This window comes from Camelus bactrianus, chromosome 11, assembly GCF_048773025.1.
Source record: "Camelus bactrianus isolate YW-2024 breed Bactrian camel chromosome 11, ASM4877302v1, whole genome shotgun sequence".
NCBI classification, from domain to species: domain Eukaryota; kingdom Metazoa; phylum Chordata; class Mammalia; order Artiodactyla; family Camelidae; genus Camelus; species Camelus bactrianus.
Genome location: NC_133549.1, coordinates 61,241,145 through 61,265,988, shown reverse-complemented (window position 1 = coordinate 61,265,988; position 24,844 = coordinate 61,241,145). Strand labels below are relative to the sequence as shown.

Below are 24,844 nucleotides of genomic sequence, written 5' to 3'. Positions count from 1 at the left end.
TAAAAATAAATCCTTTACTTGAAAACACACAAAGTATTTTTGATGGTTTAACGTTATGCTTCATTCTTGCCAATTTGAGAGAGATTTAAATATTATTTGTTTTCTGCACTTTCTCACCTTGGTAAATCTGGAAAGCAAAAACTTTGTTATTTGCATTTGCTTTATGAAGGAGACAGTAAACTTGAGCTCTCAGTCTCGCCACTAGTCTGTCTTTGTCTGTTGTTAAAATTATGAGCCAGTCTCTTTGGCGCAGCCAAATGAGTAATCACCAGTAATGTGACTCGTGCTGGAAGTGACTCCATCAGCACCTGTGACGGAGGATTAGTTACAGTTTACAGAGCACCGCCTCTTCCCTTCTCTCAGTGTGCCCTGAGCCAAGTAGTCGTTCTCATTTGGGTGTCTGCACTGTTGGAAGCTACTGCAGTGTGTTTCCACGCGGAGTACAGTGGGAAAAGGCTTTCTCTAGCTGATGGATGGCTGTTCTCTCTATTTGGAGTATCTTACTGGTTATGTAAGCGACCTCGGGAGAAATTATCCTGACCCAGATCGGAGGATGCAGTAGTGCTTCAGCTGCAGGATTTCTTAGTCGTTAACACCACAGTGCTGATGACAAAGAGCGAGTTGTAATCCTCATTGCTGCCAGGACTGAGCCAGAGCAGACAGAAAATCGTCATTTGCTCTTCGGAGACTTGTTAGGTTACAGCCTCTGCTTCGTTCTGTGGTCTTGGCTTTTCGTACTATACAATGACGACGCTGCAAGTGAGCTCAGAAATGCTTGGTTTGAGAGCCATTTGCCTGTGATTTTTGAAGACTTAAGAAGTATTTAGGCTAGATTAAAAAAACACTGCTCAAGAACAAAATGGAAATGTCAGCTATACTTCTTGACCTTTAAAGCCGTCTTGTGAATATCTGAGATTTAAAGATAGTTTAAAATTCTCAAGAACAAAGTACGGTTTGTATTTCTCTGCTTCCTTTTTCTTTTGTCTTAATTTACATTTGGTTTTGCTTCTCAGCCTTAGGAAATAAGGTCACTGTCTTTTATAGATCTAGTCTTAGTTGTCTAATTTTAAGAATTTTTAACTATTTCATTTGTTTAGAAATATTTACTGTGTTTGTAGTAATTTCATAACACTGTAAAGATTAAACAACAGAGCTCTAGATTTTTAATTTAAAGTATTATAGCAGAAATGCTTTAGATTAGGATTTAGAATATAGTGTTTTAAGGGAAGTAGAAATATTTATTTTCTGAGGGTTTGTGTGTGTGTGTGTGTTTGTGTGTGTGTGGTGTGTTCCTGTCCCCACCCCCAGCTTGTTTTCTAACAGTGTTTTTCAATAGACCTGCTTGGGTGGGAATTTGGACTTTGTTCTTTCAAGTCACTCCAGTCTTTTTTTTTTTTTTCAACTAAACCTTAAACCTTGACTTCTGAAATATATCCTACATTGTTTTCTGCTTTAGTATTTTCCTTTAGTGAGATTTATATCAGATTTTTTTAATGAGCTTGAATTTTTTTTTTAACTTGGAAAAGGAATTGTTAAATGTTAACCGGAGATTATTAAAAACTCAGACTGCAGACATAAACTCCATGAATTTCCAGTTAAATGTTAAATGGTGAGCTTTAACATGGTTGGTTTGAGCAGCTGAGTTGTGTTTGAGAACTGTAGCTGATTTATTTTAAAAATGTTTTTTCGAGGAGGGCTCATCTGTTCGCCTCTTCCTCATGTGAATGGAATGTGGTGCAGCATGGAGCCCCAAACAGGATACAGTTGTTCTGAGCATTCTTCCTATAGCGTGGTAGGCCCTACTAGAAATGCAGGCTCTCAACTAAGTATTTACTTTGGCTTTATACTATTTTTAAAGTACAGTTAACACAGACAAAGGACCTTAAAAGAACTCTCAGTCCATTAATAAAATTGAAAAAATGTTTTGTTTCATTTATGAATGTTCAGTTTTTAATTAGTAATTTAATTTGGATTTTCAAAGGCTTTTTTCAAGATTGGAATAATAGTCTTTTTGTGATTAGGGCCATATTCTACTGTGACTTTGATCAGATGGTAGCTCATTGCTTCCCCTTAGGCTGTGGAAGTTCCTCATAGCATGGTATATCTTTAGTCTTGAATTGCTTAGCTATGCATGAGTTCTAGTTTCTTTACATTCCAGTACACCTAGACCCGTGAAGTATTTACTACAGATTCATCATAAAAGCTGTAGGAGCCATTCACCTTTATTTAAATATTTTTGTTTTTATTTTAACCTAATAGTATTTTTTTGAAATGGATGTGTTTTACTTGGATACGAAAATTAATAATAGTTACATCATTGATTTGCCACTTTAAAAATCAGGATGTATTTTAACTGTTAGTTTTATATGTTGTTTGTCTTTAATTTTTCCATAAAGTAGGAACAGTTGCACAATTTTAGGGTTGCTTGTTAAATACATATTGAAACATTTCTTTAACAAGTGCTATAAAAGTATCAGCACTTTGTGGGAACATATTTGTACTTTAAATATAATTGCAAATTTTCAAATTTGCAAGTCGTGGCTCTGTTTGTTATTTAAGAAGCATGGTATACTTTTGACCTCCATTTGTACATTTATCTATCAGAAATAGGCCATTTAAACTAGTCTTTTGACATTTCTGGTAAGTAAGTTCTACCGGTGGCTTTTCGGTCTTAAAATGAGAAATTTGTATTTTAGCCTAGAAACTAAACCCTTTTTTCCTCCTTAAGTTAGTAATTTAAAGTAGAAGTTGGCCTGTTGAAATTTACCCTTAGAACTCTGACCTACCTTAAAAAGCAGAGTTCTGAGAGGTTCTCTTCAGAAGAATGTTTTTCATATTATAAAATGACTAGGTCTCATAGGAAATGCAAACCACCTGTATTATTTGCGTAAGAAAGAGGCACTCAGACTAGAGAAGTTACTTCTTTTTCAAATCCTGCTTAATTGAATTGTATCTAGCCACTTAGATAATGCCTTTTGTGGACCTTTTTGTTAACCTTCACTAGTTGACCTGACTTGGTACTGTTTAAAAAGAAATAGAGCATTTGATAAAACTCCATGATTAAAATTTCTCTTGAGAAGGGGCCAGTGTTTTCTAGTTTATTAAAAACTAAATAAAGATACAATATGACAAATGTTACATATTTCACATAACACATATACTAGTAGACATTTTAAAGCCTAAATGAAATAAATGCTCTTGGATTTCATACAGGCTTTATTCAATTGTTAGGTAAAGTGAATAGGATTTTATGAAATGATAATTTTAGCAATTTAGTCTTGGTAAGTGGAAATGTTAGATGGCAACAGTAGCAGGAGATAGCTAAATAATGGAAGAATGTCTTTTTTTAAAATATAGTATCTCAGCCAAATAAAAATACTTTTGATAAAATACATAGTACTTAAAAGATTAGCCCTAGCACATGGGAGGTAGGATCTTGCTGTGATTAGGTTTTCTAATCATAAATATTGAAAATAAGTGGAAGTGTAAGAGAATTTTTTCATGTTAATTTACGAAAGAAGATAACATTTATAAGTTCATGCTGTGGGTAGTGTGGAAATAAGGCATGTTTAAAATGCTTACTTACTCTCATGTTTTAGCTTTTTCACAACACTTACAAAGTCCTCAATGAATCGAATTGAAAGCTTTAAAGACGACTTCTTAAATACAGAAATTAACTCTTTAAGAGCCTCTCTGTGCTAAAGATCTTGAAAAGTTTTCCCCCAGAGTGTTTATTAATTGTGATTAGTAAGATGTTAGATTTCTTTAAGACATAAATAAGAGAAGGGGGAAATAAAATGGCTTTGGATCTCCTGGGGATTTTTACTGTCTGTGCCAAAAGCTTTGGTTTGCATCCAAATGGTCACATAAGTTTCCTGTAGCAAGTAGATTTTCCCATGTGGTATAGGTGATTTAGAAACTGAGTTGCTTGTTTATCCCATTTTCCAAACTTAGATTCTTTATTTGTAAAGCCACTGTATGTTTTTAGGATAGTGGAATTTTCATTTTTAAGTTTTAAAACAGTATCATGAATATAACGTACTTGGTTTTTATTCAAGCTGCTTCTACTTCAAAACTGTGATAGTCATTTTAAAAAGTGCATTCATAGTACCTTTATTTCCTTCCTTCCTCTTCCTCTCCTGCCTCCCTCACTCCCACCCCAAGATATGGGTAAATTCCTTTATGTAAAAGATGAGTCTTCTTTAAAATAATCAAATGACCATGGATTTGACTTTCCCCCCAGCCCCACCCCCTATGTTTCCCCCTCCCTTCTTTTTTTGCTTTTTAATAATGAAAATCTGGAGAAAGATCTTTACCAAAACGTGGGTTTTGTGTAATACTTCTTACATCCCTCTTCTTTTCCTGCACCCTTCCCCCATGCTGCTCTTACTGAAGCAGCTGGATTTTTTATTTGTGCCTGGAGCAGGGGCAGGGTAGGGGGTGGGGGTGAGCAGTACACAGGGTGGAGTTAAAAGACCAGATGCATTTAAAATCCTTCTTGATGTGAATAAGCTATGGAAAAAATTACGTGTAAATCATAACTACTCTTTTATAAAGAATAATAAAGTAAAAAAAAAATTGTATTTATAATTTTTTAAACAGTTGGAGTAATATGCTCTCCTACCTAGGTTATTTTTTCAGAAACAGTTTCTCTTTTATTAGCAGAAATTTTTGTATGTATATATATTTGATTATATCCCTTTTTAAAAATAAATAACTGGAACTTTAAAAATAATATAACTGGAATTTTTTCATATTATTCCTTAAAATCTACTTCATTCCTTTTAAATAAATAGAAAATATTCTATTGTATGGATAAAAACATCACCTTAGATCACAATATGAAAACTAATATTGATTGGTATCCTGAAACTTTCATGATAATGACTTTAATGCATTATATTTACATATCCTTCTTCACATTTTGAGGATAAAAGCCAGAAAATAACCATTAAAATTTTTCATTTTTCTTTTACCAGACTTTCAAACCTTTGGTTGAAAAAAGTGTACCCAGTTCAATCACTGCAGTAGAATTCCTTGTGGATAAACAACTGGATTTTTTAACTGAAGATAGTGCCTTTCAGCTGTACCAGGTAAGACTTTTTAGATTGCTTTTAAAAAGTAATTATTCATTGGACTTCACTGATATTCAGATATTCTTTTGAATATTCAAGTCTAGCTAACAAGAAGATGTATGTATGAGGAACCCAGTGCATTTGATAAATTTTGGTTACTGGATAAATGATTCATTTATCTATCCAGTTAACAAATAAATACTGTGAACTTACATGATCCAGGCAGTGTCCTATTGTTGGGAATGCACAAGTGAGCAAAATAAAAGTCTCTTCCATTCTAAATAATGTCCATTGTTAGAAAATAACTGGCTAGACATTAGTATAAATTATCTTTGTCTCCAGCTCTGAAGGTTAAGAATTGGGTCAAGTAATGTAATTAAATGAGATTAGTGTTTACTATATACATACATACCAGCTTAGCATAATAGTACTTTATTTTCTTTTTAATTGGAAATTTTCTTTGATTGTCATTAATTGAATTGTTCAGTTTCTAAATTTTAGTTCCCAGTTGCATTTAATTACAAATACACTTAATTGGAAAAACATTTTCTAGTAGGCTTTTAAATTTAAATCATGTGAAGAAACTCATATACAAAATGTAAGCTAAAAATATATATATATAGTAAGCTGAATGTTTTTTAAAATCTCTAAGCTCCATAAGTTAATTTTTTTAAGATAGTGCTGAAAACGCAACTGAAGTTTGTTTTCTTTGTATATTTGAATTCTAGATTGAACTAAATCAATATATTTTATAGGTTTCATTTTACTTAAATAATTAAGATAATACAGTAAGCACACAAAGAAAGGACAAGTGAACTAGTTTGACTTTTTTTTTAATAGAGCTGAAAGTCGCTATTCCCATTTCATTTCATAATAGTTACTGTTTTTCAAAAGTAAGATGTAGAGGCATCGTTTCCATGGATAGAACAAAAGCTTGAGTTAATAAGCACTTGTTTGTTGTTTGAAGTTATACTTAGGGAGTTAGTTGTCTGCCTCTTCTATTAGATCTCCAAAATGAGATGATAGTTCCTTCGGTTTAATGTTATTTTCTGTTTTGAAGTCTACGTAAATAGGCTTTTGTTTTTTCACATTATTTTTTATAGGTCCTTAAATGGCTTCATTTTTGTCTTGCTAGGTTTTACTTTTTGATTGCAATGTTTACAGCTAAAAATTCATAGCAAGTTCCAGTTTAATATTGGAGATATTAGAGCTTTTCCCATGGGTTTGATTTGGTTTTGTCTTTAATTGTGAATGCCATTTAGTTTACTGTAGGCCTTATAATTTGTTTCATTTCTAACAGTCTTTTAGTGGAAATTAGACTAGGTGAGTCTAGGTAAAATTAAAGAAACCTTCCAACTCAGTATTTTAATTCTGTGGTTGCTGATTAACACTGTGGAAGTTACAGCTTGGATTTGATTTAGAGAACTGAAATCGTTATAAATTACTTTTAAAAATAGACTCTCGCCAGGTGGCCTAAAACTCTACAACATGTTTATTAAAATTATTTTGATTGAAAGATTGTGCTGACATTTTATAGGTTTTTTTTTTTTACACATTTATAAACTTGTAGATTCTGCTGATTCTATTATTTTGTTAAAAATAAAGGCACAAGAGCTAAAGTCTAATTTGATTTGGTGAACCCTGTGATTATCTTTGTTAGCTATTTATATTTCCCCTTCTAGTATAGGTAAGTTGATCTCTGGCCTAGAAGGATACTGTATCTTCCAGAGGTGACATGATTCATTTGACATTTTAACCATTTGTGTTTCACAAATAATGTGAATTCTCACTTCTAAGAAATCAGAAGGAATTGCGCTATGAGCACTTCATTTAGGATCCAGCATATCTTAATTTTAGAATTTCTTATGAATTTTAGAAGTAATAAATGGTATACAATAGAATTTTAGCATGTGTTTTCATTTTTATGTTTAGTGTTTTTTTAACCAGGTTAAAAAATACAAAAATATTTTCTCCAGTATGTAAATGACAGGCACCTACTGTAACATTTTAAATGAAAATTTACTCCAGAGATCGAAGATGGCTCGGCTCAGTCTAGATTTTCAAATTTATTTATTTAAATGAATTTGTGAAATATGGACATAGTCTAGGAAAAGGAAGTAATTTTAGAGTTCACAGAATTAGAGTAGTCTTTATCCCAGGGTGCTTTTCCCTAACCAGTTGTCCAAACAGTACATTAAATTCCTTGGCATGTTAAACATGGCAGCTGTTCCTGGCATAGATTTTGTAAATAGTGCCTTGACATGTCTTAACCTTAGGGTAACCTTATGGAAGTCAAAGGGAGTTTGGGGAAAATTGAACAAGGTTTTTAAATGGTCTCCCTATTTTTTTTCTCACTTCTTTAAATTTCATGATGCATTTTCTTCTGAATCTGGTTGTTAATTATCCTTTGTAGACTTCTTGAGTGTGATGGGAAACATATCTTTTGGAAATTGCCGTTGCGTGTAGAGTGATGAGTACACATTTGTTTTAAAAAGTGCCACAAATGTACTTAGGATGCTTCCATATCTTGGTGACTATAAATAATGTTGCCGTTAATAGCAGGGTATATGTATCTTTTTGAATTAATTCTTATTTTGTGGTTGGCTTTATTCCTTTGGTAACCATGTATGTTTAAAAAGCTAAAGCTCTAAATGTTCCTAGAAACAATGAACAGTACATATATGTACAGTAAAAAAAATAGGTGCAGTATATTGTGTATATGTATTTACATGCAGTATATTGTATATGTGCAGTCAGTTTGTAAAAATTCTACCTAATAAAACTGAAAAATGAAAAAAAAATTTTAAAAAGATCCCACAAATGATGCTTTGCTTTGACTCTAATTATGCTCTCTTTAGTTAACTTGTAGTTAAGCAGTACAACCCTATTTTTTTAATGTATCAGAATAACATATTGTAAAGTAATGGTTAGGAAACAGATGACTCAGAATTAATACAAATCCTTTCACTTTTAGGTCACTGGTTTGAATCCTACGCTTATCTTTCTGAATGATTTCAGTGTATTGAATATCAGGTGGCATGTATTACATTAGTTGATTTGATCATTTTTAGGTGACATGTATTGGTGGATCAAGGTACAACCACATAGATTATAGTTTTCAGTATTTTGGAAAGAAAGTTGTTTGAGGAGAGACAGAATCAACGTCTTATAGACAATATAATGAATACTTATTAATTATACATTGCTGAAGCAGCATATCATGGTATTGTTAATTCTGTTTTTTCCTTCCTTGTGCACACAAATGAGTTTCTGCTTCCTCCTTTTAGATTTCCTGATCATGCCTAGCTGCAGTTAACTTTCTTTGAAGTAAAGGGGGAAGGGAAAAAGAGAGGAAGTAGGAGGAAACCTTGCAGATTCTACTAGTCTTTCAGCTGGCTGGGAAGAAGAGGAAAAAACAAATTATTAGTTCTTAAAGGTGATTTTTATAGTTTTAGGGTTTTTTTTAATTACTATGATTTCTGTGGTGTGGTTACCTTGGAGGATGATTACAGAAGCTTTTTAAAAGCTTTGCACTAAAATTTGAACTTTTGATCAAATTCATGTAAAGTTTGATAATGAAATAGGAGCATTGAACTTTTACCATGATTTTGAAATCATCTTGTCCTGGATTTTGGCTTCTGACCATGCACACACCTGCAGTTTTCAGGTTGGTTGCTTCATAGTGGATATAGAAGAGATTATTTCTTACCTGAAAATTGTATATGACTCATATCAGTTAATCTGGGTTGGTCTGGCTTGTTTGTCTAGTATTTTCTAGGGATCCAATCCTCTTTGCTTTTAAATGTAATAAAGGAATAATATAAAGGGCACTAGTATAAAAACCATTAGAGACTTGAAGCAGAATGTGCTTGTTCAAAATTATACCCTGTGTTTATCTTATTGTATGCTAAAATTCATCACAGTAATAAGATACTTCTCCTAGAATAAGGTAGAATCATCCTAGACCTGAAGGAATGATTCTGTTGAATGTTCTGGTTTCATTGTAATCTGCTTAAAGTTTAGAGACCAAGACTATTAATACTTCAGTTTCTTTCATTGCAAAATAGAGACAAACTACTTTCCAAAATACTGGAGATAGTACTGTTGTGCTGTAAATTGCTGGTTGAAGGGAATGGGTGGAGCACATCTGAGTATTTTCTTAGTACCTAGACTAAACATTAATTAAAGCCTTGAACAGAGAAAAGGCTTCCATTATTTAGTTAATGAAAGTGTCTGAACTGTGTCTGATCTGTTTATCATTTCTATAGTCCTTCAGTGAGAAAGTTGTTTTTCCAGTTGAAGTCCGTTTTGACCCACAACTTTTCCATCATTGATTAGATAAATTTATTATCTGCAGTTTCAGAATATACCTAAGTTAGTTATTGCTAAACACATGGTTTGCTAAAAATAGGTTGAATGATTGCCCAGGATAAGTTTTCAGTAGTTTGAGGAGTAGAAAGTAGCAAAGACATTTATTTTTTCCTTCTACATGTTTGTAATTGGCATTTGGAATTGCTTCACAGCCTGTATTAGGTGAACTTGAGTGAGATAAAATTTAGCCTCTAGTCAGCCTAGGTGAACAGTTACCTGGTTGCTTGGTTATTACCAGCCAAATGTTATACTTTGTTGAATTAAGTATTTAACGTAAGTGAGCCACTGACAAACGTTTGAAAATCTTACTGGTGATAATTTGGCTTATAAGTAGATTTATTCCCCAGGGTACTGTGATGATATTGCTAATAATTTAGAAAAGGAGGTAAAACAGAATTTCATTGTTAGTATTGCTTTGGTAAGTAGAGAAAAGACAACTTTTTCAAACTTTTCTTTACTCTCATTTCAATTTGTGGTATAGATACATTACTTAAGAGCATTTTTAAACTTTACCATTCCTAGAGGAAATAGTAATTTGACCTGGTATAGAACATATGTAGTTATGTAAATGTTTCTGTCACAGAATTCCTCTCGGATTTGTTCTTTCTGGTAACTATCTTTAATTTTTCTAAGGGAAAATAAATAGACTTTCAGAAACTACCCAGCAAACTTTTTTATTTTTATGATGGAAATTAGTTTTTTGTGTTTTTTTTTGCAATGATGACTGACCTTGGCATTGAGAGACAAGAATTTATAAGAAACACATCTAGTAGGATATGGGAGTAGAATACACCCACACCCCTACCACCAAGAATGAGAGCATTAGATCTTGAGTTGAGATGGGGAGAAAGAGGTCCAGAACAGAAGAGAGGGGGCCTAAAGCTCTTCGTGTTCCATTTACTGTTAACTCACTTGATTTTTTTCCCAGAAAGGAGTCATTAAATGGAAACTTTATGCTTAGACTCTACTTCGCTTTAACTTACCCTTAAAATTTTTTAATGTCCGGCCTTAGAAACATTCCCAACTGTCTTCATTCGTTTAGCAGTTATTTAAATTATGCGGTTTCCCTATTCTTAGCATTCTTAAGTGCTTAATGGTTTTTAAAAGTTGATAAAAGTATAAGTCATAGACCCTATATTTTTCAAGGAGTTTATAATCTATGATAAGAACTTAGATTAAAAGGAAACAATTTCCTTGAAATTGATGTGATTTAAGGAGCCAAAAATACATAGTAAAGACTTTAGGAATACAGAGAAAGGAGAAAGGAAAAGTCAGCAGAGATTAAAATGATTTAAAGAAGTCTCATGAAGAAGTTAAAACTTGAATGGGGTTCATTTGAATGGAAATGGAAGTGAAAGATAAGGAGAGTAAGGCCAACATTTGGCAGAAAGGACTGCATGATGATGAGGTAGATTTAGAATCAGTCTAGCTAGAGAAAAAAGAGTTTAGTTTTGAATAGTAGACATCATACTAGAGGAGTAAGTATTGTGGGATCAGATAAAAGAGGAATAGGATTGTTAAGTACAGTTACTGAATGACTTTTACCTTGCAGGCCATATGAATGATTGGATACTTTGAAGCAAGAGAGTAACAAACACAAAATTTTCTATGTAACAGGTCGTCTATCTGGTTATTGTAATATATCAGAAACAGCTAACTGACTGGATAGTCACTAGAGTCTTGTCTTAGAGAATTGGTCTAGCTATGAATTTTGGAGTCAGTTCATGCAGATATAGTTTCATATCCTAGATTTGCCATTTACTAGCTATGTGACGTTGGGGAAATGTAAGTCATTCTAAACAATTGGTTTCCTTATTTATAAGATAGATACTATCTACCTCGGAGTTGTTGAAAGATTAAATTAATGATACTCAGCTTGTTACTACATAGAAACCACTCAATAGAAGGTTGCTATTTGGACATGCTCTAAATTTCCCTTTTTGTAGATGGTATCTTAAGCCTTTCTCATAGATACTTGAAACTCCTTTCTCTTCTTACCATATGCGGCCATTGGACATTTCTCTGCCACCATCTGTGCCTCTTTTAACAATCTGTCTTATTTGTCTTCTCTGGAACTCTCACCATTCTTTCTGCAGCTGGTGCTAGATAAACTTTTTTGGTGTAGATACAACTCATAGTCAGTATGTAACACAATGTGACTTTGTAGTAGTATTTCTTCTTCCTTCTCCCCCTTTATAAAAAGTGCCTTTAGATAAGATTTCATGGTGACTTCTTAAACTATTATTTTAGCAAAATGATATTAGAAAAGATGCAGAAGCCTATTATATTACTCATCACAACACATCCTTACCTTTTCTCCCAAAATATCCTAAGTTCCAATTGCTGCTGATAGTTATTTTGATCTCATAAAGTAATAAGTGATACTCAGCAGGTTACAGAATTGTTTTTGTCTGGCTCTGGAGAAAGGCCATGAGGATATAGTAGTACAATTTGGAAGTCCTCTAAGCATTGAATAAGAGTTGGACTAAATGACCTTTGAAGTTCTTTCCCAACATTTAGAGCCATAATTCTGTGAACTTGCTTAACGTGGAAAAACAACCATTTCTGACCAACATTGACCTAATCAAATTAATCCCTGACTAATGATTTGAGTTCCAGGGATAAGAGACATTCAATCTAAATCGAGTTTTATCTCAAAAGAGAGAACTGTGGAGCCAGACAGTGTCAGGTGCAAATCAAAATTATGCAAAATTAGAATAATAGGATTGTTTGAATTAATAGTACTTACTGAGAGCTTTCTAATCTGTTTTTCTGTATCTGTTTCTGAATTATGTTTTGACAGAAGTTGAGCACATTCTCAATTAGTCCTTGAGTTTTTATATGCATTTCCTTTTTCCATTTCAGTTTGCCTTCATATTAGCATTTGATTGAAATTTAAAGATGCCTTGTTGCCATAATGTCAGTAAAAGAGAACTGTGAGATTGTAGGATATACACTGTACCAAGAATATAAAAAATACAGGATCATAGCCATAATTGTGAACTGACTGCTGGTGGATTATTGGCTTGGTAGGATCAGCATCTGTGGACAGGAGCATTGGCCTGGGGGTGGTCTAGGAGATGAGGCCAGAGCAGGAAGCTACTATTGTGTAGTACTTGGCTTTATTCCATTTCTAGTCAAAAGTGACAGCTTGCAATAGTGGGGCCAAGCTGAAGCCTAGAAAGAAGGATGGACTACAAGAAAGGGGAACCAGAAGCTAAAACAGAATTGTTGTACTTCCTTATTTAAGTAGGCTCTTTTAAAATTTTAAATTGGTACATCATGTTTTAATATTCAGTAATTTTTCTCTGCATTTGGTTTAAGTACTCTTTTTATCTCCCACCTGCCTGATTTTATATTGCCATAATTTCAAAAATAGTTGTGAAACATGCTTATTAATTAGGTATGCTGATTTTATATTATCTGCTGCCATTAAAATGGGAATTTCGTTTGTAAAAAATTTGGTTGCAAAACTTGGTGTGTTGAAAATGTGTTCATGGAGTCCAGGAACATGTTATTGTGACTGAAATTTGGCTCAAGTATGAGCTGTTCTGCAATATTCAGATTAAAAACATTTATAAGCCACAGTCTGCAATAGTTCTCTTCTGGTCCCAAATCTGCTATGATCATATGCTGAAAAATCTGCCAGTCTCTTTTTAATTTTTTTGTGGCTGCTGTTATGAATTTAAAGTATGTGAAATTATGCTTCTAGACATCAGATTTCAAAGATTCTAGGCCATCACTTAGTTGCCATTGAGATTTTCTAGTTTCTTTCTGCCAATCAAAATAGGTTGATACTATTTATTCCTTTTACCCAACTGCAAATTCTTACTAAAGCACAGCCATTTTATTTAAAATCCCAAACGTAAAATGTTAATTTTTAGTGTGTTGTTAATTTACATTTGTAAGGTTCATCAAGTTCCAAAATATTTCCATTTGCATTGTTTTAGTTAATTCTTATGTTAACCCTATGAGGAAAATAGATTGTATTATTATCTTAATTTTGTGTAATGCTTTCACGGAACATATATTAATCTATTTAATCCATACAAGTCTTTGAGAAGTCTAACTTAAAATGCACTAGGTAGCAGAAATGGAAATTTATGTAAACTAGATTTAATTTTTAAAAACGAGATGGGGGTATTTAAAAGATACAACGGACAGTGTCATGGACCTGCACTGCAGGAAAGCACAGCTGAACCTTATATGGGATGGAATTAGGAACTAGACAGTCAGGAACTCAAGTCACATATTCCTTCTTCCCCCCCTTCCTCAGCCTCCTTTCTGCAGACAGGTTTCTTCTGCTTACTCATAAGTTTTGCTTCTCATAATAGTAGTTTCATGTGACTTTTATGTGTCAGCATTGATTTGCCCACCCATTCTCCCTCTTTTGCAGGACCTTTAAAATCTAATATTTGTCTTTCTTAGTAAAATTAGAGGTAAGAGTGTAGGAAAATGAAAGGCTGAAAGGATAAGAAGGAAGAAACATGACAAAGGGAGAGAATATATGATAGCAATTTTAATAAGCAAACAAAGTGAGGTTTAAGGAAGTTGTGACTTGGCATCTAGGTCACTCAGCTAGTGGTAGCCCAAATAGAACTTGAATCAAAACTTTAGATTCCAAGATGTTATTTCTACTGTTCCACCCTGCCTTTATGAGCTGCCATAGACAACAACGGGCCACACAGACGAGAGCTGCCCATTTGAGCACCAAGGGCCAGTTGTTGGGGTCTTGTTATTTTTCTTAGATTTCACATCTTTCCTAAATGTAATATTAAATTTTTCCGTAACTTTATTGCCTGTACAATTTCCCTAGACTTTTTAAATACTGGCATCAAGCTGTACCCTAAATCTGTGCATCATTTTCTGACTCATTTGTTCCCTAGGCTAAGAATCCAAACAGATTAAGATATTTTGCCCTCTCCCAATTTTCTGAGCTGCTAGGTTTTTTCTGTTTTGCTCAAAGATTTGTTCAGAGTTAAAATTGAAAAGCAGTACTTTAAAACAAAGCCCTTTTAAGATTATCTCTAAAATCGAAGTCTTCTTAGGCTTCAGACTATAGACAAAATAGCACTGGCCCTTAGTCAATAAATAATGATTGGAGGCTGTTTATTCATGTTTGAGGGCCTGCCGTGCTGTATTCAGGAATACAAATAAACTTTCATAGAGCTTATAATCTAATGGTGGAAACAAACAAACAAAAATATAAATGTAAGTATATTTACCAGGGAGATGTAAGGAGTCTTCCCTGGTTGTGGGAGAAATATAGAGAGGATGCCCTTATTCTTAGAATAAATGAACCCTAAGTTGTCTCAGGATGAACATAAATTAGCTGAGCCACTGAGACAGTGAGGCTGGTTAAGTACCTGAAATCGAGTGAATAAGCAGAATGTGTTGAATGGTCTACTTCCATAAACTCTAACCACACCTTTCCTGTGAGATGAAATGGTGACTAAAAGGAGTATTTTTAACCATTTTATAGTTGGGTCAGCCACCTGACTGACTTCAACCTCATTGCCTTCTTGGAACAGAGGAATAATGGGCATTTGTTTAAAAGAAGCAAATAATAAAACATGTCATTTTAATCATTTATGATTCAGTGACGTTGAGTGCATTCACAGTATTGTACAACCATCATAACTATCCATTTTCAGGACTTTTTCATCATCTCACACAAACTGCATTCGTTCAACAGTAACTCCTCATTTCTCCCAGTACCCTACTCTTCGTAACTCCTGGTATCCCCGGTTCTGTTTTCTTGGTGTATACTTTCTTTGCCTGTTCTAGATACCTCATATAAACAGAATGTTAGCAATATTTGTCCTTTTTGTTACTGGATTATTTCACTTAATATAATGTCTTTAAGATTCACCCATGTAGCATGTGTCAGAGTTTTGTTCCTTTTTAAGAGTGAATAATAGTCCATTGTATGTATATACCACATTTTATTTAACTATTCATATGTTGATGGACATTTGAGTTGTTTCCGCCTCTTGACTATTGTGAATAATATTGTTGTGAGCACTGGTATTTGCTCGAGTTCCTCCTTTCACATCTTATGGGCGTATACCTAAGAATTGTATTGCTAGAGCATATGAAAATTTACATTTTGTTTTTTTAAGGAACAGCAAGCTGTTTTCCACAGCCTCTGTACATTTTTTCATTCCCACCAACAGGGTTCTGGATTCTCCATATCTGTGAGAAGACTTGTTATTTTTTACTTTCTTGATAATAGTTACCCTAATGGGTGTGAGGTTCTTTGTCCGTTTTTTTAATTTAGTTCTTTGGTTTTCTTGTTGAACTTAGGAGTTTTATCAATCCATTAACAGATACATGCTTTGTAAGTATTTTCCCCTATTCTTTGGATTTTCTTTTCTTTTTGGATAGTTTTTTTAAATTAATTTGTTATATGGTGTAAGACAGGAATCCAGTGTAATTCTTTTGCATGCAGATATCCAAGTTCCCAGCACTGTTTGTCCTTTCCCCATTGAAGAGTCTTGTCACTGCTGTTAGAAAGTAGTTGATCATTCATTCTAGAATTTATTTCTGGGCTCTTTATTCTATTCTTTTAGTATATTGTCTGTTTTGATTACTTGAGATATCTTTTTTCCCCCTCACTTTTCTACAACTGCATAATTTGTCCAAATGATTTTTAACCTTAAAGATAAATCATATTGAAGTATAGTGTTCCGCTTAACAGTTGTCATTTTCTGAAGCACTGATTAATGTTTGGAGTATAACTCTTTTCATTAAATTATTAGGCATAGGCTTGCCTTTTAGAGAACATATTCATTTATTGCTGTGTGCCAGTTACTTTGCTAGATACTAGGGACTTAAAGACAGATAAAATACTTGGTTCTCTTTCAGACCAGGGGGAGAGACTTAAATAAAATTACGGCAACAACCTAGAAGTTCTAAAGTAGAGGTATATTCATAATGTTCTGTATTGTGGAAGCAAATGATACATTAATACCAGCTATATGCCCTTTTGGGGGGGATTTTACTTTTTCTTGGAAGGCAAGAGTTTAGAAGATGGGAAAGAGATAAAGAAAGCTAGTGTTTCACAATAGGGTAGGATTCTCCAGATGAACAAAACCCTGGTGTGTATGTTTACATGCATGTATGTAGAGAGTAAGAGGGTAGGGGAGGAAGTTTTAAGGAATTGACTCATGCATTTGTTGGGGCTGGGAACTCTGAAATCCACAGGACATACCAGCAGTCTGGAAATTCTGGCAACAGTTGATGCTAAGTCTAAAGGCAGTCTTTCTTTCCTCTTTGGAGGACCTAATTCTTTTTTTCTTAAGGCCTTCAACTGGTAGAATGAGGACATATAGAGGATAATCTGCTTTACTCAAAGTCTACTGATAGAAATGTTAACTGCATCTGAAAAATACCTTCACGGAAACATCTAAACTAGTGTTTGACCAAACAACTGGACACCATATAGCCTAGCTAAATTGATACAATAAAATTAACAATTACAGGTACTATTGATATTTGATTCTTTGCTTTATAGTAAGTTGTAGAATGATAGATACCTTGGGCTTTTCAAAAGCCTTTCCAAAGGTATTTAAGTTAGCACCTCTTCCCAGTTGTTATGTTAATGGAAAAAAATCCCCACACATTTCCATTGCCCTCCCCTCCTTTATTTAGAACTATTAGACTGTAGATTAAGACAACTACAAAAGTGGAAACTTGAAAAGCAATCTCCTCAAGTCAACTTAGAAGTGGTCAGCAGACAGTGGCCTACCAGATGGTCCAGTCCTAGCTCCCTAAATGCGAGAAAGTATCATTCCTTTCTCTGTTACCATAGCTCTGCCTCCTCTTGACTCTTGATGCTGTGGTGTTTTCTCCTGGCTATCCATTATCACCTACCAATTCAGTCTAATTCCTGACCAAATTCTTATATCACTCACACATTCTTTGAGATCTTTAGACCTAGTTATTTGATAAACTTATTAATTATAAATGATTAATATTTTTCATCATATTTGTACTTAAATAAGGATACCTATATATCTCAAATCTATAAGTATGTAAAATAATAAGGGATTTTAAAATAGATATATGCAAGGCTTTTCTGTATGTTCTTTGGGAGTCGGGTACTCTGTATGGAAATGACATGTTATTATTTCCCGTTAATACCCCTTCTCCCCTCTCCCATTTATGGAATAGCCATTTTTGGAAATAGAAAATTCTGTATTAATATAGATGAGAAGGCCTGGATTATATAAGGCTTCCTTACGTATAATCTTCAAGCTTAAAGGCCTTTAAGACATTATCCAGTATGTGGACTTCCAAAGTATAATATCCGAAGCACCTTAAAAGGATGGTATTTTATCTTGTTTCTCCCACATCCACTCCTGTTTTCAAGGAATTAAGTTCTGTCACATACTAACAATTCCGTCCAGTGCTTAATGAAGCTCAGTGCAGAGAATTTTTCCTAATGTTTATTGCAAACATGCTAAAATAGTCAGGCAAACTTAGCATCAGTTGAAAGCATCTGACTGGCATGTTGTTAGTGCTGTAAAGGTTTATGAGGCTCTACTCCAGCCAAGGGCGTATAGTTAATTAATGATGTTCCCTACCAGCACTGGTAAAGGAGCAGGCTAAACTACTGATTTGTTTTTATTGGTCTTGATTGCTCCAAGATATCTGTTTCCCAGAATGTCTTACTCTACAAACAGGTATAAATACACATATTTGTACTTAAATTTTGTATGAGTTCAATTTAGATGATGGCGCAACTTGGTAGCTCTGCCTTTTGTTAGAGTGTCTGATTTAGTGCAAATATTATTAAAATAAAAAATAATTGACAAATTTATCAAATACAAAAATATAGAGAGAACAAAAATCAGTACACAACAGTTAAAAGAATAAGTTGCCAAATTTACTGAGATTCGATTTTAAGATACCTAATCATATACGTAAGTACGCATGTGTAAAATTTATCTTCTCAGGGAATTCTGGCTCTTTGGAGGAAGGCAAAGTGTACATCCATTAAGTAAGATACCAGAATTTGGTAGTAGAACAAGCCAGCTTGGACTCAGATCCCAGCTCTGCCGCTTACTGTCTGAAACACTAGGCAAGGTATATAACCACTTAACAATTTTCTACTTTTCGTCTATAAAATTAGGTATGTAATACCTGTTTCATGATAGTGTTGCTATTATCTGTGAGATAATGTATAGGAAAAAACTTCGTACTCTATAAAATTTTTCTGATAAGGAGAATAAATATGGTAGAAGTTCAGAAAGTAAGTAGGTCTGGCTGGGCTAATCTCAGTTTGTGATACGTGTAGTTTCAATAGTAAAGTAGTTGTTTTTTAAACCCTGAGCACAAAATTGATATCATTCACAGACCCTACCACCTCACCAGTGGTCACATAATTGGTGGATTTCCTGCATCCTCCTAGTTTTTTCCTTCACTTTGTTCCCAGTCAAGATTTCTCTCCTGTTGTATATTATTTTTGCCACTCTTAACCACCACCTTAACTCCCTTATGCCTTTGTCTTCATGTTACATCTACCTTTTAATTTCTTATCTTAGAACAGTCCTATTTATTTTCTCCACTTTTCCACCCTAAAAATGCGCTGCCCTTTATTTATAGCCACTAGTCACACGTGGCTTTGTAAATTTAAATTAAGCAAAAGTAAATCTAAAAATTCAGTTCCTGAGTCATACCAGTCAAATTTCAAGATCTCAAACACGCATATGCGGGACAGTGCAGATATATAACATTTCCATCATGCAGAAAATTCTTTTAGAAAGCCTTTCCCTAAATGTTTAACATGGCAGGAGAATATTATACCCATGTATTTTGATGCCATTGTATTGTCTCCAATCTCAGCTGAACCTGTAGTATCAGTTGACGTGCTTTTCTGTGATCCATTTGGGCTTCCATTTCCTAAAGCAGTTATTTTAAATTATCACCACTCTACTCAACTTATTCCTTTTTCCCTTAGTAGATGGCCTTTCTCCTGCAGCAAAGAGGAAATTGCTGTTACAAGAAGCTTAACTTCCTCTCCTTACCCCCATTTATGCACCTCTCCTTATCTCCTTTTCTCTTGTCTCAGAGATGTGTCCCTTTTTTCTATGACTAGTTCAGTTTTACAAATGTTTATTGGGTATCTCCTGTGTCCCAGACACATTCTTAGTTACTTAAGGTACAGCCATGCACAAAACAGAAAAATAAAAATTCCCTGCTGTCATGGAGCTTACCTTCTAGTGAGAAAAGACAGACAGCAAATAAAGTAACCATTTTAGTATATTAGAAGATGTAAGTATTATGGAGAAATATAAAACCTGGTAGGAAGTGTTAGCTAGAACAGAAAAATGGAAAGGCACTAAAGTGAAAGCATTCAAAGAACATCAAGGAGACAGCTATACAGAGATTAGTAGGAAATGAAGTAAGAAAGATAATGAAGATAGATTTAAGTAGGACTTTGTAGGCTGTTACAAAGACTTTTATTTTTTTGTTTTGGTTGAGATTGGAGTGGAAACCTTTGGAGAGTTTTGAGCAGAGGAGTGATGTGATAAAACTTCTTTTACCTCAGATAATTTAAAACAGGCGTAGAGTAGTAAAATGGATTTCCATGTATCTGTCATCCAGGTTTAACAATTACCAATTCTTGGCCAGTATTTTTCATCTTATTGCCCCTCATGTATTATTTTTAAAAATAGATCCCACATATTAATATTTCATCACCAAATGTTTCTCTTTATGTTTGTATATACATGCATAAATTTCAGTGTCTATGTAGTCAGTTCTAATTATTCATAGTAGTTATGTTCTAAAAAGTTACAAGTTCTCAGCAACATCAGGAATGATAGAATATCACATGTTGACTAGTTTGCTTTGTTGTGCATTATGCAACTACCAGGCTTACAACAGTAACGTTGCCACCAACAGTATAATTATTGAAAACAGTCTAAATTTTTTGTTACAGTTCTTTTTATCTTTGGTATATATGCCGCTAAAGATACACTCATTCAGTTTTTTTGTGTGTGTTAGTCTTGAAATTGTTCCTCTTTGGGCCTTGCAGTATAAAAGACAAATCCCTGTCCTAGTGCTCTGAAATTCCATCTTCACAGATACATTGTGTTCCATTTACTGCATCTTAAACCTGTTCCTCTTTGTTGTTTTTCTTTTCCTTCATTATATAAATGAACTCAAATTACCTGCATTCTAATAAAAAATAGAAAGGGTCTCTAATCCCACCTATTCTGTCTTACCTCCTTAGCTTTATAGACAGACTTGTAAATATAGTTTGACTTTTTATACCTATATTTTCTAACCTCCCAGTAGAATCTCCAGTTATTGCAGCCCAGCTTCTACTTCCACCTCTACAAAACTAATGTTAAGATCACTAATAATCTCTTAAATATCAAATAGATTATTCCAGTCCCCATTCCTATCCTGCTGAACCATTGCACTTAACACTGTGGGCCACTATCTTGGAAGTTCTTTTATTCTTACTGATTCTGTAACATCTTTTTTTCAGGTTTCCCTTCTCTTTATCAGTCCTCCTTCTGGTTATTTCTTTCTGTAATTTTAATGATGGGTGATTTCCCGGTCTTCCTTTTTGGGGTCTTCTCTTTTCAGCTCAAAGCAGTGTCATATTTCCAGTGCTTTCACTATCATTTAAAAACCCTGTCTTCTGAATCTATGTAACTCTAGTCCAAACCTCCTTGCTACATTATCATTTATTTAATATCTGTTTATTTAGCAGATGTGCCAGGCACTGTTCAAGTAAAAACATTCCTTTCCCCTTGGAGCTTAAGTTGTAGAAGAGGCACAGTAGGTAATAAATATATAATAGTAAGTAAATGCACAGTATGATAGACAGTTTACTGCTAAGACGAAAGGAAAAAGTAAAGCAAGATAAGAGCAGTTTGGAATGGAGAGGGGAGAGGCAGGTTAAAGTGTTACATTAAATAAGGTGGTCACAGTGGATGTCATTGAGAAGGTGAAACCTTATTTTCTACCGCCTCCCATGCTGACTTTCAGCACTCAAACCTTGTCTTTCTTCCTAATCATTCTGTATCTTGCCTAACAGCATACCCATATCTATCCCATTTTGTCACTCAAATCAACATCTGGGAATGTTTTAGGTTCCTCTCTTGCTCTTATTTATTTGCCTCCAAAAATTGCTGATTTTGCTGCCTTAACATTACATATGTCCATCCCGTCTTCTCATCTCCATTGTAAGGCTTCCATTTTCACCTAGCTGGACTATTACAGAGCTATCCAAATAGGATCCTGAAGTCTTTCTGCTCACCTACTCCCCTGTCATCATTCAATCCATACCATTATACTTAGGGTTCTCCACATAGGCCATATTGTTTCATCTGTCTATGCCTGCACATGCATTTCAGTGTCTTGAAAGCCCTTCTTTTCTGCTAAACCATAGCCTAATAGGTGCCCTTGCATTTTTGAAATTTCAGCTTAAAAATTTAGGTAACCATGCTTTTCTCAAGTCCCAACTCATATATCTCCTTTCCTGATATACCTTTTCTGATACACAAAACTAGATTACCTTTCCCCACCATCTTTATCTCACCTCTGTGCCCTATGTAAAACTCTGTTTAATCTGTATTAACGTGATTTGTTAGTCTCTGTCCTACAGGCTGTAAGAGCCTCAAGGGAAGAAATCTTACATGCCAGTCTCTTAGCATAGTAATTTATACCTGGTATTAAAAAATTTTGTTGAATGAAATACATTGTAATATGTTTTACTCAAAAGAGGAGCTCTTAGTCCCATATTCAGAGGCTGTTTCAAACATAATTCCAACAAATTGTCTAATATGGTTTCTTCTCCTATAGCATATGGAAAGTCAAACCAATAGTTGTAAAAAGTGTGATGATGGTAGATTGGTAGGTTGATAGCACAAGAGGTTACAAAAGAACCTAAAGCATATTTACAGCTCAATTTTTGTGTTTCTGGGATAGTTTAATATAGAGGGAAAACACTGTCAGTCGATAATTACGACTCATAATAATCAATAATGATGATAACCACGAGTGTTGATGAAAAGCTTAAATTGTGTTTAGTATGTTATTTAATGAAAAAACTCTAGAACTATTTTCATAATCAGTAGGTTTTTGATAAATTTTCCTATTCCTGTAAGTTATCTTTAAAAACTCCCATTTTTTAGTTACAGAAACTAATAAGCGGTTAACATGTCTCATTCAGTTTATGTTCTCTTTCTTTTTTTCTAATTAGATTTTTTAGGGAAATTAAACTTAACCTTTCAGGAATTGCAAAACAATTATCGGAAATCATTGTGAAGTACAGTATGCATACTACCTTCCTTAATGCTAATAGATAATTAAGATGTTCTTATATTATGATACTTTGGGGTTAAAGTTTTAGCTCCTTCCTTTTTTCTAAATAGCCTAACACATTTCTCATGTATTTGCATATACTCTACATAGACTCAGTGAGGGGAACAGATGGGCTTAAATTGGGGGTCATATGATAAAATCTAAGTCACTTGGCAGATGCAAGTCTGACAGGTTATAGGACTTGTTGATTATTTCAATTGTGACTGGACTGTATTAATTTTTTCTGAGAAAAGAGAAGTATGGTGTAATAGTTCTCAAGTTTATAGGTTTATCATTTCCATAGCAGTGTATTGGAGATTGTGAAAATCAGCTCCAGAAAGTGTGTAGTGTGGGCTTTTGTTTTTGTTTTTAATTGCAGTATAGTCAGTTAAAAATGTGTCAATTTCTGGTGCACAGCTAATGTCTCTGTCATGCATGTATATATATACATATATATATATGTATGTATATATATACACATACACACAGGTATATTCATTTTCATATTCTTTTTCATTAAAGGTTATTATAAGATATTGAATATAGCTCTGTGCTATACAGAAGAAATTTGTTTTTTTATCTTTTTATATATAGTTGGTGCGGTTTTAAGTTTGGGATTGGATTTTTGCATTTTACATATATGTATTTTTAAAAATCTGGGGGTGGGGAGAGGTAATTAGGTTTTTATTATTTTTTTTAGTGGAGATACTGGGGTTTGAAACAAGGACCTTGTGTGTGCTAGGCATGCACTCTACCACTAAGCTATACCCTCCCCCACTACATTTTATATTTTTAAAATGACTTCACTCTGTGATCAGAACAGTTTTTGACACAATTGTGTGTATACTCCACCTCAGTTTATTATTATTAGTTTGTACCTAGAAATTATTTTAGTAGAATACTTTACAAAAAATATTATGCAGTCATACATAATTTTATTTCCTTCTTAGGTTGAGCTCCCTTTCTCCCTCTTCGCAAGGGAGGATGAGATTGCCATTAGTGGAGTGCTCATCCATGACAAGGAAATTGGGGTTTTTTTGTTTTATTTTCTTAAATTGTGCTATTCTGAAAGAATATTTTCAGTTGCTACTTTGGAAAACATTAAACAGTTCCCAGGCCTTCCTGAGTTTGTTCAGTTGTAAGTTTGAGGAAACTGCCGTTAGTAAATTGTGGTTGGCAGATGCTGTAAGCAGGTGACTCAATAAGTTGAACTCATGATGACTCAACTGTGTAAAAACCATACTGATAAATAGCTTGAAAGAATAATTGCCTTCCAGACTTTTGAACTGCCGTAAAAAGTTCAAAACTATTATTAAAGGTACCACAGAGAAAATTAACATGCGGCTTTAGAAGGAAACACATTTTCCTTCAAGTGGTTTTAAAAGTTTTATTTAATTGTTCTGATTTTTTGCTCTGTGGTAATTCTGAGAGGACACTTATTAGCAAGTTGTATTTAAAAATGCAGAAATATTACAGGTCTGCATAAAGTTTATTTAAGAGAATATTTTTGAAAAGTCAGTTTCATTCAGTTAGGACACTAGAAGAGAAACCCAAATGATGTTGTTTTTAATTAATATGGTAAGAATATTTACCTTTTTATTAAACCTTTATAACTGAACAAATAAAAATAAAGCGAGATAAGTAGTCATTTTTTATCAATTGTTGTAGTAGGACATGTATATTAATATAGTATATTTCATTCCAAAACCCTATTTGGAATTTAATAAATTTATTATATCTAATAAATTATTGTGTTTGTTGTTGATGATATACATTCCAAATTTTGTAATAACATATTCTTGTGAACTGATTTTAAACAGACACTATTTTCTATATTTAACAGTAAAGTAATTTGGTTAATTGGGTTTCCTTTCACTTACTGTGATCGTGTTACTAATACCATAAGTAAAATACTGAAAACCAAGCAAAAGAGATTCAGATTTTTAATTCTGCCAGTGCATGGATTGGAAAAAGGTTTTGTGGAAACGGCTTTGACATTATGCAGACCCTTGCTTATTTGTCTTCCAGTCGAGTGATTTGGGATGAATTACCTAATCTCTGAATATGTTTCA

The 24,844-nt window shown here is 33.7% G+C and overlaps 1 protein-coding gene across 7 annotated transcripts in view; it reads left to right on the top strand.

Moving 5' to 3' along the window:
• Nucleotides 1–24,844, top strand: part of JMJD1C (jumonji domain containing 1C) — a 257,984-nt gene that overhangs the window by 182,171 nt on the left and 50,969 nt on the right. For 5 of the 7 annotated variants that reach the window (XM_074374078.1, XM_074374077.1, XM_074374076.1 and 2 more), the window contains one exon: nucleotides 4,980–5,093. Coding sequence is in view for 4 of the 7 variants with exons in the window: in XM_074374077.1 (XP_074230178.1) it covers nucleotides 4,980–5,093 (114 nt within the window). In the remaining 3 variants the exon portion in view is untranslated. Of the gene's footprint in view, nucleotides 1–364; nucleotides 953–4,979; nucleotides 5,094–24,844 lie in introns of those variants that run through there. The other 2 variants (XM_045518772.2, XM_045518773.2) reach the window with 2 other exon arrangements.